Raw genomic sequence first — 16,400 nt, 5'->3', positions numbered from 1 at the left:
ACTATCAACACCTTTTTGTCTTTAGGAATTCCAAATGGCCCTTGGTAAGAGGGGGTTGAAGCAGTAAGGCTAATTTCTTTGTTCGTTTTCAAATATCTTTGATTATTTTCAATTTTACAACCCTGATTTTCAGGGGGACCTGAACCCCACTGAAAGCCTCTGGAATGTAAGCAAGAAGGTCACCAGCCATTAAATAAAGCCAAGCTGCTTAAAGGAACACTCCACCGTTTTTTGAAATAGGGCTTATTCACTTTCTTTCCTACATTTAGATAGGTGGGCAAATGCATTTTTGTCTCAGTGCATGCATTGTTTTAGTTTGACAGGGTCGGCGCTAGCTTAGCTTAGCACAATAAATGGAATCCTTTGTTGCCAGCTAGCATGTCCTAAGTAAAAGTGATATAAAAAATTTAAAAAACCCACCTAATTACTTCTTGTGGCCTGCGTATTCACAACAAGTACAAATAGTGATGCAGATTAACACTAGGCGATTTCCTAGGCAGATATTGATTTATATATTAAGGACTATATTAGGGGGAAGCACAGGCGAAGCACTGCTACTTGGGCGTGATATCTCTGCGCTTATAAAGTCGCTCAACAGGGAGCATGCCAAGGTGATTGGAAAATGTATATCTGAACTCCTCCTAAGTTAAAACATTAGTATTGTGTTGTTTAAAAATTAATAGAAACTTGTTTTCTTTTGCATTTATTCGAGGTTTGAAAACATGGCATATTTTGTCATCATTTTGACCATGTGCTCAAAATGACAATATTTTTATTTGAAATTTGGAAGAAATGTTGTCATTAGTTTGTAGAATAAATAATAATCATTTTTTTTTACAATTTTACTCAAACAGATTATAAATAATAAATCCAGAGAAACTGCTATTTTTTGCAATGGTCTCTTAATCCCCCTCTTAATAAAAATTCATGGACATTTACCAAAATAAAATGCCAAACACAGGATAATGCCATGCACTCACATCCACATCCATCCATCACTCCATCTACTCATCTCTCCCTCAGTTATACATTTGTCTTCATGCAAAATCTAGTGATGAGAAAAAATTTATGTTTTGTTAAATGAAAATTTTCAGTTGTTTCTGCTCAAAGAGAATTTGTCCTAATTTATACATTTTAGTTCTTAGAAACAACATTTTTACAAATCTGACACATTTATTTTATTATTAGCCCTTTTAAACCAAATATTCAGCTGTCTGACTAGCATCAAAATTATTTGCAATTTTAGTCTACATGATGTAGCCTACTGTAGTTGACTGTTTTTTCTCACCATAAATGAGAGTGACGCACCGGCGGCGGCGCATCATCATCATCATCATCACACGGCACCGGCGCTCGTAGAGGAGGGACCGCAGACAGACGTTCTGCTCAGCATCCTTATAACCATCAGCACTGAGCACTGGATTTTACCGAGACTTTACATGGAGCTGGACACCACACTGGTAATATTGCAGTTATTACTATGCAAAATAGATGGTGTCAAGTCATTTATCGTTTGTGTAGCTGTTGGCTACTTCGCTCGACGGTAAAGCATGAATTAGTATCTCTGGTAAAATGTAACATGTTTTAAAACGGCCTCGATCACGTCCGTGATGCTGATGAGTTCATAATAATTATTTCTCTCAGCATCGCCCATTTTGTCGTTTACTCGCATAACGTGTAAACACGAGGCTTTATAAACAGGTTTTGCGTGTTTACTCTGCAGGCAATTAGGCTTCCGCAGATTTAGTCATTTCAGATTTGTTCATAAGGAACAGGGGTCAGTGGGTTGTGTCTCAAACCTAGTAAAGCTGCCGGTCTAGACAGCATTTTGCATGCAGCAAGATTTTTTTCAGCTGTCCTGTACCGCAACCTATGATGCCCAAAAATGTTGCACACGCCTATGGTGCTCAATATGTTGTAGGCAGCTCGATCACAGACAGAGATTTACCTTTAAATGTTTTTTTGTAAGGATACAGTGTTAAAAAGGGGGTCCCTGCAAATTCTTGGACCAGGAGACTAAAATATGCCAGGAAAAACATCTTGATATAAAAAGTAACATGGCAGAATGTTGATTTAATAAATGTTATTTTCGTAAAATTAAAATAAAAGTTAAAGTAAAATAAAATGAAATGAAAATAAAAATATTTTGAAGAAACAAAACATTGGAGTTAGTATATCAGTATACTAATTCTATGTTTCATTTTCAATTCAATTAATTTTATGTTCCTGCCCTTTTAAGGGTAAACAGGGAGGGAGAATATCAGCGCTCTGTCTAGTGTTATTGCATTATTGGATCAGCATCCTGTGTTTACACTAATATCATATGGTTGAAAACAGTTGACTGACCTTTTCGTCACTTCTATTTGGGTTGTTCCTTTATGCATATATTACGGAACATAAAAAGTTGCGTAAGGCAATTGTCATGAGCCTGTGGATGTGATGTTTGGAAAAAGAGGCCGATAGATTTTGCCCTGAGGCTGAGGGAGAGAGTGATGCTGACAAGTGATGCTATTGGTATTGGCATACTCATCTTCATTCTTGATCCAGATGCTAGAACCATTGTAAAAGATGTTTAGATGTGGAAACATGTTTTATTCAAGTCACAAATATATGACTCAATCAACCAGAATCCGAAACACTATCAGAAGTAATTATTAAGGGTAAGCTCAAATAAAACTAGCAAATAGCCTACCATGCAAACATGACATAGAGTGAATAGGCATGCGTACAAATATCTCTTCAATTCCAGTAGTTTTAACAGACTTTGATATCATCAACAAACGATATAGCAAGCTTTTCTCCTCACTTTTTTATTTATTTATTGATACATTTTTTTACAAACATCTTTTGTCACAAAACGTTCTGTATTTCTCTTCCATCTCATATTTTCGAGCTTTTACCCCCCTTTTTCCTCTCACCAAAGCTGTTATAGACTCAAAATCATTCTATAGAAATCATACTGTGTATTGAATCATTTGATCACTATAATAAATGTCTAGAAATAAAAATAAAAAATGTAATAAAATTAGCATGTTTATATACAGATGCGTTTTCTTGAAAGTTAAGTAATATGTATAACAATTGTTGTGATGTGACCTTGTTTCTAATAAAGGGAGAGCACAGCCGGCAGGATTAATCCAACATGCGCTTAAATGAAGATTAATTTCATAATTACTTATGCACAGCACTCTAATCTGAAAGCTTAAGATGTTGGTAAACACTTTGAGTTTAACACCCTCGCAGTTGCCTAGGCCAAGAGGTCATAATATATGAAATGGCAGATTTAAAAGACCTACTGGAGTCTGATTATTGTCTGTTATGGTTCCATAATGTAAACTCAGGTAGTAGATATTTCACAAGAACCAAATGCCTTTGACCTTTTCCACTGAAGTTATTATGTTTCAGGTCTCTCATCGATTTAATCTAATTATAGGACATTCGACTGCATGGGATCGGGATGGGAGTAATATTGTTACAAATCATTTTGCTTCTAGAGATTCAGCCAAGATTATGGATTTTCGGTCCATGTCGGTTTAGGAGTTGTAAGTTACTGATGGGGTGAACCACATCTGTGAAGGTTAAGTGAATTTTAGATAGATAATTTATAGACTATAATGTAAGTCATAAACTGGTAATGCAATGCACATAAATTAATATAAGTAGAAGCTCTCATTGCTTGTGAAAGATGCTTTTTACTATGCATGAGCATTTGCATTTGTTCTGCATCTCTCTCAAAATTGAAAATAAACACTGTCAATCACATTCTGCCATAGAGGTCAGTCATAGTGCGGAGTCAGCCTTCTGTGTGCTGGTCAGCATCTCTCTATACACTGCTATGCTACCACCTCCGTCCATCCGCTTCCCAAGTACATGGCTATTTGGACCTACACTTATCTCATTCCACAGAAAATCTATATAGTTTCTGCTAGAGAATTGATCAATTAATGTGATAAATAAAAATTAACACATTGATTTTTGGGGTACGTAGCATGCACTAGTGGCAAAATGAAACACTTCACCTATCGTTGCTGTCGGGCGGAAACCTGGTATCTTTCAGGAAATGAAAATAAGTCAAGCTCAAATGGAGTTATGATGGTTTTTTTTGTTTTGTTTTCATCAACTTAAAGGTTATAAAGTTTACTGTGGCTATGTGGGCACTCAGTTTTTTCTGTCATTTAGACAAAATCTCATGTTATTAAATCTGAAGTGCCAAACACAGGCTACTTAAGACAGTATTGGCTATGACTCAATGACAAATGCTAGACTAAGACACTCTTCTCCGTACCTAAAATACACAAAACTTTAGCCTTTATAATATTCTGGTTGCTTACAATCCTGGAATTGACAGTGGGGGGAAAATTGTAAACACTATTCGAATATAATGCTATTAGTATTTAGTATGATGTTATTTCGGAATGTCTTGAAAAGCAGAAAGTCTTAATGGACTATGAGCAACAATTAGTTAAAGGGAGGCAACATCATGGCTGTAGATCTAAGACCCCCATTAACACAGGAAGCCTATTGGATTTTAAAGCTAAAATCTCTTCCTGTTTTGTATTCAAAGGTTCTGTGTTTAGTGGATGATGAAGAGCTTATTGCATCTCTTCGAAAAAAAAAAAAGTGTGTTCTGTTTACCTCTGTAAAGTACTGGGGAAATGTGTGTCTGACTCTGAAATAAAACTATGTAAAACAAATCACAGGGGCTAGGTAATAGTTTTAATGTTACTTCTTTATTCGTCAGTGGTGCTCTCTCATATTTATCTTTATTAAAACAATAGCACCAACAATATGCATTCAATTTCCATATGAAATATCTGCATAGTGCAGCAACATGCACTTCTCAAGGTCACAGCTTGTATTGACAGTCAGATCAGGTTTTACTGCTTGAGTTGCTGCTTGTTCCTTGTAGTGTGTCAGTAGGTTGTTTTGCCTTTCTGGTGACTCATTTGACTCTTTTAGCATGATTTTTTCATGAGAATTTGTCATTGACTCATACATTAACAACAGCTTCCAGACTTCCTCAGTTGTGTGGAAGCCTCTGTATTGACTGAGCAGTGTAATCCACAATCAGCTCTTCTATTCTATTTAGTACAATTTATTCACCTTCTCATCAAATTTACCATGTGACTTTACATATGCTTTTGTGAAATTAAAATGTATGGCCATCCATAATTGAGTAAAAGTGTATTGAATGGATAAGATAAAGTAATGACTGTAACCAGATATTACCCTTAATTTAACATACGCATTTAATAAATGGCTACTGTCATGAGTCACAATAATGGTACATGTAAAAATAAGGTATCTAAGTGCAGTTACAGCCTTAGTAACCGTCACTTGGTTTTGATTGACATTGTTCCTGATTTGATTTGCTTTCATGTGATCCGGTCAGGGTGCTGAGATGACCAACAGTGACTGACCCAGTTTTACACAGTATATTATGACCAGTGTAGTTGCTAAAATTCTTTTGGGTGGGCCCATTCTCATCCTTGAGGTTACTGTGGTATGAATATGTATGAAATGGTTATTTACAGCTGCTGCAGAGACTGAAGATAAATGCTGCATTACAGCATCACTGGTTGAAAGGAGTTGACTATAGGAATAATAATTAGGTAAATGGATAAGGTTTGCCATTCTTGACTACAAAATAATGCTTTTTTAGTCGAGGCAGATCTTCTCAAAGGGGTTTCGGGCTGACAAATCAACTGGCACAATGCTAGAGGACAGATTTAAAGTTATTTTTGTTTCATCCACAACTCCCTCTGCCTCTGCATGTCTTCCACATTTTATGAGGTTTAAAAAACAAAGACAATTCCCTCTCCTAATGTATCCTTATCCCTTGTTCTTTGCAGGCAGTGGCTATCTAAGGATAGTCCATCAAGAAAGCACAATGAAAAAACCTGCACTCCTACATTATTGAAGGACAGGAGTGCCTTCACAGATATCATGACTCCTGGAGACCTTCTGGAAAAGTATCATAATAATTAATGTCTTCTCTCTTGAAAGCTATGGACTGAGACGTTGCCTTCTTGGTGTGAGACATATTTCACATTTGTGAGTAGACTTTTGTGTAAGACTGCATTAATCCTTCATCTTGTCTTTTCTAATCTCTAGACTGAGTTCATAGACGTTTGGAGGCAGGTAGATTTTCTAGTGAAAAGCTTTTGAAAGGATTAATATCTGAAATCTCTCTGAAAATGTCACAGGGGATCAGGCATACAGGTTATGTGACAGATTTGCTGTCTGGGGTGATTTCTCACAGGTTGGACGTCTATAAATGCAGAGTTCTCTTATTCCCACCCTCTTAAAAATGAAAGAAAAAAATACTTTAACCAAACACCACATATTTCTGCATGCATATTATGATTTACATTTTTACAAATCATATTTTTAATGTTGTCTTTTGAACCCCACTATATACACATCACATTATAGAAATGCACATTTGTGAGATGCATTTCTACACAACACCTTTTTTGAAATAAAAGATAATATCTGGGGTAAAAAGACTTGTCCCACTTTCAGAGTTTCAGTGGCTGCCGGATGTATGCGGTAGATGGTGCCGTATCCCTAGAGGCCGTTACTCTCTGGGCCATTAATTGAAATTAATTTTAGATTTACTCATGTAGAGGGAAGATTCTCACTGAATGCATGAGAAGAAGATTGATGGTTTTAATATAGGTTAATTGAATCTCTTGTGAAGCTTATGCGGGTTGAGATTATGTCAGTTCTGCAGAATTGTTCTGAAATGTAAATTTTCAAATGACATTTTGTAATCTTAGTGAAAATATGCCTTTTCAACTGAAGTCAATTGTCAGTTTTTTATTTATTATCGGACACTCACAAATATTTTTGATTGTTTGTTGTTTTCTCTCTTTATTTGTAGCCATGATGGTCCTGTTTCTAGTTTCATCAGCTCTCATTTCAAACAGTTCCTCTCGTGGAAACCTGACAACAGGTATATCATCTCCAGATGTTTTTTTATTAAATTTTTTTACTCAAAATGATTTATAAACAGGCCCACAGCCCCACATCTATACACATAGAATTGGAATGCTTGGAATTGGAAAGCTTCACATTTTAAAATATGAAGATTATTTCAGCTGCCAATTAGAGTAAATTTTTGACAAATTTAATCCAGTTTAAATCCCTTTCCTTCTTAAAACAAGTCTGCAGATTTGGCCTAAAAAGCCTATGGAAAATCTTACCTCACTTGTCTTTCTTTTTCTCTGTTCAGAGTCTCCAGCGCCTCAGGGCCCACATGTCTTAGCCTCGGGCCTCGTCACCTCTTTCCTTCTCGTCATCTTTCTTCTCCTCATCGCCTACATTTTGAGGTAAGAAAATACACATCCCCCAAAAACATTCTTTTTGAAATAAAAAAACACATTATACAGTATGTGCAGAGATACAATGAAATGTATATGAGTGATGAGCTCTTTACTTGACCCCTACTGTACCCAGCTCTAGTCTTTTCTAGTCTGGTCTACAGTGTTGCCAATAGCATAACTTCCTGCTACTATACGTCCAGTCCTTCATTAAACTTCTCGCATCAGCTAGTACAAATACTTGTTTGTAGGCACACCTGTTCTCTCTACATGAAAAGTGCTTATTTGTCCAAGCTAGGAAGATTCACTTCCTCTAGTCTAGGTCTTCTCTGCATACTTTCAAACCTATCCTATAGTATACACTACTGTTCAAAAGTTTGGGGTCAGTAAGATTATTTTTTGTAGGAAATGAATACTTTTAAGGACGCATTCAATTCCATTTAAAGGTTACAGTAAAATACATTTATAATGTTACACAAAATCTCTATTTCAAATATATGCTATTCCTTTGAACTTTCTAATCATTAAAGAATTCTGAAAAAAAATGCACAAAATATTCAGCAGCACAACTGTTTTCAACATTGATAATATTAAGAAATGTTTCTTAAACAGCAAATCAGCATATTAGAATGATTTCTGAAGGATCATGTGACTGAAGAAATTCAGCTTTGCCATCACAGCAATAAATGACATTTTAAAATACATGAAAATCGAAAACAGTTGTTTTAAATTGAAATATTTCACAAAATTACCGTTTTTACTATATTTTGATCAAATAAATGCAGCCTAGGTGAGCATAAGAACATCTTACCAGCCCCACACTTTTGAATGGTAGTATACTATACAGTAGTATAATACAGTAGTCAACATTTGAATTGGATCAGAAAAGTTCATCAAAGTTGTCCTAAGACAAGAAAGGGTATTGTTCAAAATTCATGTATAACTTTGATGAAAGTTTTGATCCACTTCAAATGTTGACTACTGTATATTAACATGATTTGGATCCAATATTGCAAACATATTTGCAAATATAGTGCAAATACTTTAATACCCTCAATCTTAAATATTTTGTTATATATATTATGAATAAAGAAGTAAATGTAACATTAAAATATGTTATGTATTATTTTATATTACTCACACTATTTGTTAAAGGTGAAGTGTATATTTCTGGCACTCCAAACGGAATTGCAAAAATAATAATGACCAGTTTTCCCCGTCTGCCATTGGTTGGTACAACAGATAGCCCCGCCCCAAACTCACATCACTGATCAAACAAACAGAGAAATGTTTTGAAAGACAGAACCATACAGCCACAGTGTTTACACTAAGGGAATCAGCCTGCAAATGGTTTTATTATAGTTGACTCGTCGCTATATTTTCAGTCGCGCGAGAAAAGTAGAAAAAAAAACATTTCACTTTTAAGTGTGCGTGTGTGTTTATGACCCTGCCGAGCTTCTCCAGCAGCAGCTGCATGTGTAGTGAAATGTGAAAGCAGTTGTGATGGTGTGTCAGCAAGCCATTCTCTCTCAGCTGCTCTGAGGAATCAGAGAACCAAACAATCTCCCATGAGAAAGAACTTTAGATTTTGGTGTGTATTGTGAACTTTCAGCCATTTTTACATTTTTGTTTTATCTGTCTGTAAATGTCTTACTTCAAAATGTCTCAGGTTTAGAGAGCAAAGGAAGGATCTTGTCGCTTCGGTTGACAAGAAGATGCCAAATGGCTTTTTGGAAGATCAAGGTAAGTTTTGATCTGTCTGATTTTTTTGTTGCCAATTTGTCTGTGTATTAAGCCTATATTTTTAAAACCCCATTTTTAGAACTTGGCGTCTGCTTTGAGAGTTATAGACAGTAACAGTAAGAAAATGTCTCTCTTCCACCCTGTATATTTTTCTTCTTCTCTCTCTCTGTCAGAACAAACGGTGGTGCTCCTTCCCAGATCACCCTTTCCATCAAAGCGTTATTTTCCCATCCCACTGGACTCCCTGGAGGAAGAGTTTCGCCTACGCATGGCAGATGATGGCAAACTGTTCAGAGAGGAATTTAATGTAAGATCTTAGACACACACAGACTTTATCATTCTCCACATGCACGCCCTCTCGATATTGTTTCCTTATACTTACGTATTGTTTCTTTCTTCCGCTGCTTCTCTTTTACAGTCTTTGCCTTGCGGTTTTGGCTGTGGTACCTTTGAAGAGGCAAGCAGAGAGGAGAACAGAGAAAAGAACAGATATCCCAATATTCTGCCCTGTAAGTGTCCCTCTCTCTTTCATAGACACACTTGCAAATTTTCCAAACACTGTGGAATAGCTTGTTTTGAGTCATTTTTTGTGTCAAGTAACACAATACAATAGTAACTGTTAGGATTTGGATGGAGAAAGTTGGTCATAAGGTTTAATAAAACACATAAAACACATCTGTATATTTCCTTCACAGATGACCACTCAAGAGTGCTACTTTCACATATAGATGGATATATGGGCTCAGATTACATAAATGCCTCTTATATAGATGTGAGTACTTTCTCAGTGTTCCTAATTCAATTACTGGAACCTGTGATTTAATTTTAGTATGTAAAATATTGATATTATGCATATATTACCTTATATCTTGACCTATAGTATATTAAAATATTAAAATGTTTAATAATTTACCTTTCCCATAGGGTTACAGAGAAAAAAGCAAATTTATTGCAGCTCAAGGTATGCAATTTTTCCCCCTCTTCCCAGTTGTAATTACAAAAAATTACCAGGTAATTTAATCGATTGAATGTAATCTCTCTCCCCTTTATTGACCTTTGCTTCATCTCCCATTTGAATTTCAATATCTTATGTTTAGGCCCAAAACCAGAGACAGTGGGAGATTTCTGGAGAATGGTTTGGGAGCAGAAATCTGCCACTATAGTCATGTTGACCAACACAAGAGAGAGAAAAGAGGTAAGAGAAGATATCACAAAGTCACACCAGACAGACTTTACGAGAGTTTAACAAGTAAACAGTAGCACAGAAGACCTTGGCCTTATTCAAAAACTCATATAAAAAGGGTCCATATAACAAAGAAATTCAAAACATGCCCATTGTTGCCCAATATTTGGCAAAAAATCTGTGGTTTGTATGTGTGAAATGCAGGAAAAATGCTATCAGTACTGGCCTGAGCAGGGCTGCTGGATCTACGGCTGTGTGAGGGTGGCAATGGAAGATGTCACAGTGTTGGTGGACTACACAATCAGGAAGTTCTGTGTGCAGCACGTGAGTGGCCGTTTCCCCTCAGAGACACTACAGCATCATTATTCAGATGCTCTGTATACTATGCTCATATACTAGTACACAAATTCTTTTGACATGCCATTTAGTAGGCCGGAATATTTTACACTCATGTGGAATCAGTAAGGCCACAACTGACTATTTGCTATTTGACTTTGTGCTATTTGTAAGTTATCTGAATGCAATGGTGTGATTTTGCAGCATGCTGCTGATGGTTGCAGACCTCCAAGGTTGGTCACTCAGCTGCACTTCACCAGCTGGCCTGATTTTGGTGTACCCCTCTCCCCTATTGGCATGCTAAAGTTCCTCAAGAAAGTCAAGAGTGTCAACCCTTCCCATGCTGGACCAATCATAGTGCACTGTAGGTAAGACTGTGGGCTATTCTTAAAATATATGCGCATACAGACTTAAGAAAAGGAATGTATATAATACAGGGTTCCAACGGGTCCTTGAAATCCTTGAAAGTTTGTGAATCTGAAAAACAAAACAAATCAAGACCCTGGAAAGTTTGTAAAAATAAACATACATAGATACAGTTTCTTGAAAGTGCTTGAATTTATTTTGTGCAAGAAGTTTCCTGGAAAAAAATCCATATATTTCCCTTCATGTCCGCTAATGTGCAATTTCGCCAACACTTCGTGGCCTATGCACAATAGCTTGCTTGATTTACGTTAGTTACGCGTATTTGCGCATTACGTTAAGTGTTTCCCGTGTGAGGTACTTTGTGTTGTACGTTGCCATGGCGTTCACGTGCGCACGAAACTACTATGATGGTACCTCAACGTTTCACAGACACCGTGAAACATTGCAAAAATAGGCTGAAACGATGTAACTTTGCTCTCAATTGAAATGTGTCCCCACATTAAGTCCTTGAATTTGAGGGTATTGGACCTGGAAAGTCCTTGAATTTGAGGGTATTGGACCTGGAAAGTCCTTGAATTTGAAATTAATCAAGGTGTGGGAACCCTGATAATAGAAATGTGTTACAAACTACAAACAGAGCCGTCTGCTCTCTAATCGCTCTCGCCGGTACTTTGACTTCGCGGTACCTTGCGTAGTGCCGCTTCAAGTCAAAGATACCTATAATTGAATTAAAAATATTAAATTATTATAATATATATATTCATATAAATATATACAAATATTTAAGCAGACCATCTCAATTACGTCATTTTCAGTGCTTCATGGGACTCTCTGTTTGGTGGAGGGTTTATTCCAGAATCATAATCCAGAAATAATGTAAACTGATAGCTTTAACAAAAGCATGTACCATCAATTAACAACCTCAGAGAAAACTGTAGGTCTGCCTTTAGAGGTTTACATCCATTAATTCAATTAAATAAATTCAATATGGAGAAAATTAATGGAATTTTTACTTCAGGACCCCGACTGTTGCACTCTATTGGGGTGTATTTCAGTATACTAGTGATTTCAGTACTATTTATTGGGCAAAACACATTTAAAACCCTGAACATTTCTACTATAACAAACAGTCTGAAATGCGAAGTATGTCGAAACAACCAGCAACGCAGATGTCTTGAGGCTCAGCTGTTCATGTGGGGTTGTTAACACCTCAGCCAGAACAACAGACTTTCTCAAGTGTGAAAAGGCCCTTTTTGCAGTGAAATGACAAACTGTAACTTTTTCAGGTCTAACACACTATACAGCAAGAATCTGCAATATTCACACAATTGATCCCACATTTAATTGAACTGAGATAATTATCTATCCCAAGATATTAATACAAATGGAAAGACCATGCAGTTTTGACTACATTATCTCATTATCCCTCATTTAATGCACTACTTTACATCTCACGACTCATTTTCTCTCTGTGTAGTGCTGGGGTTGGCAGGACTGGGACGTTCACTGTGATTGACGCGATGATGGATATGATGCACGCTGAAGGGAGGTTGGACGTGTTCGGCTTTGTGTCCAGAATAAGAAAGCAGCGCTGTCAGCTCATTCAAACTGATGTAAAGGACTTTCCGCAGTCTCTCTGCTGTGTTTGACTCATCATTTCAGCAGTGAATGGCCACTGATATTCCTCTCTCTCGCCCACAGATGCAGTATTCGTTCATTTACCAGGCACTTTTGGAGCATTACCTGTTTGGTGACACTGAGCTAGACATCGCTTCATTGGAGGGCCATCTCCACAAACTCCACAACACACACACACACATGGACCGAGTGGGTCTGGAGGAAGAATTCAGAGTAAGAAGCACATCAGTTAAAGGGTTTTCTAAGAAAAAGTACAGAAAGACAAAAGTGAATAGCTTTGAAAGAACAGTGTGTTCTTCTTTCTAACATGTCTTTTTATTTGGAATCTCCTCAGAAACTGACTAATGTCCGCATAATGAAGGAGAACATGAGAACCGGAAATCTGCCTGCTAACATGAGAAAGAACAGAGTACTGCAGATCATCCCATGTGAGAAAATATATACAGATTTATCATTTTAGCTTCTTTCTTTCTTTCTTTCTTTCTTTCTTTCTTTCTTTCTTTCTTTCTTTCTTTTCTTGTAATCATTATCCTGTTTTTTGTGTTTTTTTTTACCAGATGACTTCAACAGAGTAATATTATCAATGAAAAGAGGGCAAGAATTCACAGACTACATTAATGCATCTTTCATAGATGTAAGTATATATTATTATAATATAATATTACTTGATGTGTGCACTACAAATCTATTATGCATTGCCAATATCAAATGGAGACTAGTGTGTACTACAAATCTGGCATGCACTGCAAAACTAGTGTGCATCTATTAAAAGCTATGTAGATTGACTTTTTAATATTAAAATAATCATTTTATTATAATCATAATAATCAAATAGTCATTTTGCACACATACAGGCTATTTTTTCAGTTCTCGTTTTGCATATGCATTTTAATAAATATATTTAAGATCATTAAAAACATTGGCAAATGTACCCATAACACTATGCTTTACCATTGCAGGGTTATAGGCAAAAGGATTACTTTATAGCAACTCAGGCACCTTTGGCTCACACTGTGCAGGACTTCTGGCGCATGGTATGGGAGAGGAAGTGCCACTCTCTTGTCATGCTGACTGAGCTGAAAGAGAGAGAACAGGTACAGTTTAATGGTTTATATTTGACTTTTTTTTATATTTATATTTTAATGGACATAAAGAAATGGTGCAGTTACTCTTCCATGTCTGAAGCATTCATGCATTCACTTCCTTTCCAACAACTCTCACTCCAGGAGAAGTGTGTACATTACTGGCCAGCAGAGGGCAGCGTTTCATTTGGAGAGTATGTACTGGAGCTGAAGAGAGACACACTTTGTGAGACTTTCAGCATTCGAGACATGCTGCTGTCATATGCATCAGTGAGTTAAACGTGCAGTGAATTTGACCATTTTATGGTCCATCATACGCTTCACTTACATTAGGAGCTTCCTTTATTGTGCTAAATTTGTTGACCATGCCGAGGCTGAATTGGGCTGTTTGCAGGAGAAGCAGAAACGTCTAGTCAGACAGTTCCACTTCCATGGTTGGCCAGAGATTGGAATCCCGTCAGACGGAAAGGGAATGATTGACATAATTGCTGCAGTGCAAAAACAACAGCAGCAATCGGGAAACAACCCGATAGTGGTGCATTGCAGGTACACACACTCTTTATCTCTTCCTCACTTAAACACACACACACACACGTTGGGTTTCCATGTTTTATGAGGGACTTTCCATAGACATAATTATTTTTATATTGCATAAACTGTACATTCTATCCCCTAACCCTACCTCTAAACACAACCCTCACAGAAAACTCTATGCATTTTTACATTTTCAAAACAACATAATTGAGTATGATTTATAAGCTATTTAACTCGTTGAGACAAAAAAATTCCGCACATGGTCAAAGATTTTTGGTATTACTATCCTTGAGGGGGCTTTGAGGGGAGGATTTGGTCCCCATAGGGTTTACCATGACCACACACACACACAGAGTCTTACATATTGTTCAAAAGCAAATCTGTTTGTATAAATTGTTGCATAAGTCTGTAAAACCTATCATAAAAGTATGTATTTTTCATTATGACATAAGTGCTGGCGCTGGTCGGACCGGAACCTTCATTGCTCTCAGTAACATCTTAGAGCGGGTCAAAGCCGAAGGGTTACTGGATGTATTTCAGACCGTGAAGAGTTTACGCACTCAGAGACCACATATGGTCCAAACTGTGGTAAGAATGTTAAACACTATACATAATTCATATAGATCTCATGGCTTCACTAATATATTACAGTATGGAAAATAGTATTATAATAAAATAATACAGAATCTGTAGGTTTTGACTTTTGACTGTCAGATCAGTGTGTGATTTATGATATAATGTATTTTCATTTGTCTTCTCAGGAACAATATGACTACTGCTACAGAGTTGTGCAAGATTTTGTTGACATCTACTCTGACTATGCTAATTTCAAATGAGTGCAGCTTATCAACACACATTTATATTACTGAAGAAAGAAAAAAAACTGAAGAAAAACATTATTATTACTGTGGATTAGTGACACTCCATGCACTTGACATTTCCTATTCTTGCTATTTATATGCAGTTAAGGTAATATTTGGATATATATCCACATACTCCAGTGGCTTAACCATGTCTTTTGCATTAATTTTTTGTTATGTTTGTGTAGTATTCTGTATGAAGAAAGCTTTTTTTCTTTTAATATGACCATAATATTTGTACATCTTTTTTTGTTTACTACAAAATTATTTTTATTTAAAAAGAAAACTGTTCACAACTGAAATGTAAAGCATTCCATTCTCAGTATTTGTTCCTTCCTTCTATTTATCCCCCAGCTTGCTTCCCAGAAAAAAATCTGCATGGTTATTTGTGTGTACTAGTGTACTAAAAGTAATTAGGATACTTCCAAATTTGAATTTTATGGCAATTCTTGGCCAGGCTCTGATTTGCATAAGCCCTGATAAGTCACTTGTTCCATATACATGCTCTTCACCTTTCACGTCACCTTCATAACCTGAGATGTCCAGCGACTTGATGAAACTTTAGCAGGCTTTAAAGTTTCTGTGATGACAATGCTGTTTATTACTAGGACTTTTCAAGCCAATCCAATTCCAAGCTGTGACAGATACAGATGTGGATTAAAGCATAAAGCACTCAAAGGAAATTATAAATCCATAATGATATTTGGTTGTGAAATTAATACAGCTCATAAGGGTTTAGTGAAACCTGTGAAACAACAAAGGAATGGTTTCCTTTCATATATAGCTTCCTGATTTTTTGAACAAGGTTGAGTAGAAAAGCTCTTCTGTACTGTCAATGCAGTGTTCTTGAAACAGGGTGATAAATTATGAAGAAAATGAGGAAAGATGTTTGCCTTAATCCTGAATAACACCATTTTCTGCAATAAAATATTTCAGTCAATACTTGTGACTGTGCACAAATTTTCTGTCTATTAATTTTACTATAAAAAATGCAATATAAGTAGCTTTTAATAGTTGCATTCTAGTTTTGCACACTATTTGTAGTGCATTCAAGCTTTGTTATACACACTTAGCATTCGATATTTTAATGCATATAAGTTTGTAGTGCACACTATGTGGCATTGGTAGTGTGCATTACAATTACATCAATTTGTTCCTCAAAAAAGACATTCGACCCATAAAGAAATAATTAATAGGCTACTTATGCAAAATGTTTCATGTTCACTCACATTAGGTGAAGACCAGTGTGAAGACCTTCACACATGAAGACCAGTCATCCCGGTAACCTGACAAAATGTTCTATTGTACATGGGGGGAGTCGCCTCAGGAGGGC

The 16,400-nt window shown here is 36.4% G+C and overlaps 1 protein-coding gene across 1 annotated transcript; it reads left to right on the top strand.

Moving 5' to 3' along the window:
- Positions 1-1,315: 1,315 nt before the first annotated feature.
- On the top strand, positions 1,316-16,009 carry ptpreb (protein tyrosine phosphatase receptor type Eb). Its single transcript, XM_082143063.1, has 21 exons — positions 1,316-1,460; positions 5,853-6,054; positions 6,887-6,958; positions 7,238-7,334; positions 8,995-9,068; positions 9,242-9,375; positions 9,487-9,577; positions 9,764-9,840; positions 9,993-10,029; positions 10,166-10,263; positions 10,456-10,575; positions 10,792-10,955; positions 12,431-12,566; positions 12,655-12,804; positions 12,926-13,019; positions 13,149-13,225; positions 13,551-13,685; positions 13,818-13,943; positions 14,068-14,219; positions 14,660-14,795; positions 14,969-16,009. Exons 3-21 carry the CDS (start codon positions 6,889-6,891, stop codon positions 15,041-15,043), a joined length of 2,043 nt encoding a protein of 680 aa, XP_081999189.1. The 5' UTR covers positions 1,316-1,460; positions 5,853-6,054; positions 6,887-6,888; the 3' UTR covers positions 15,044-16,009.
- Positions 16,010-16,400: the final 391 nt, after the last annotated feature.

Source organism: Leuciscus leuciscus (genome assembly GCF_965113295.1).
Source record: "Leuciscus leuciscus genome assembly, chromosome: 17".
Classification (NCBI taxonomy): Eukaryota; Metazoa; Chordata; class Actinopteri; order Cypriniformes; family Leuciscidae; genus Leuciscus; species Leuciscus leuciscus.
This window is presented reverse-complemented; position numbering and strand designations above follow the sequence as displayed.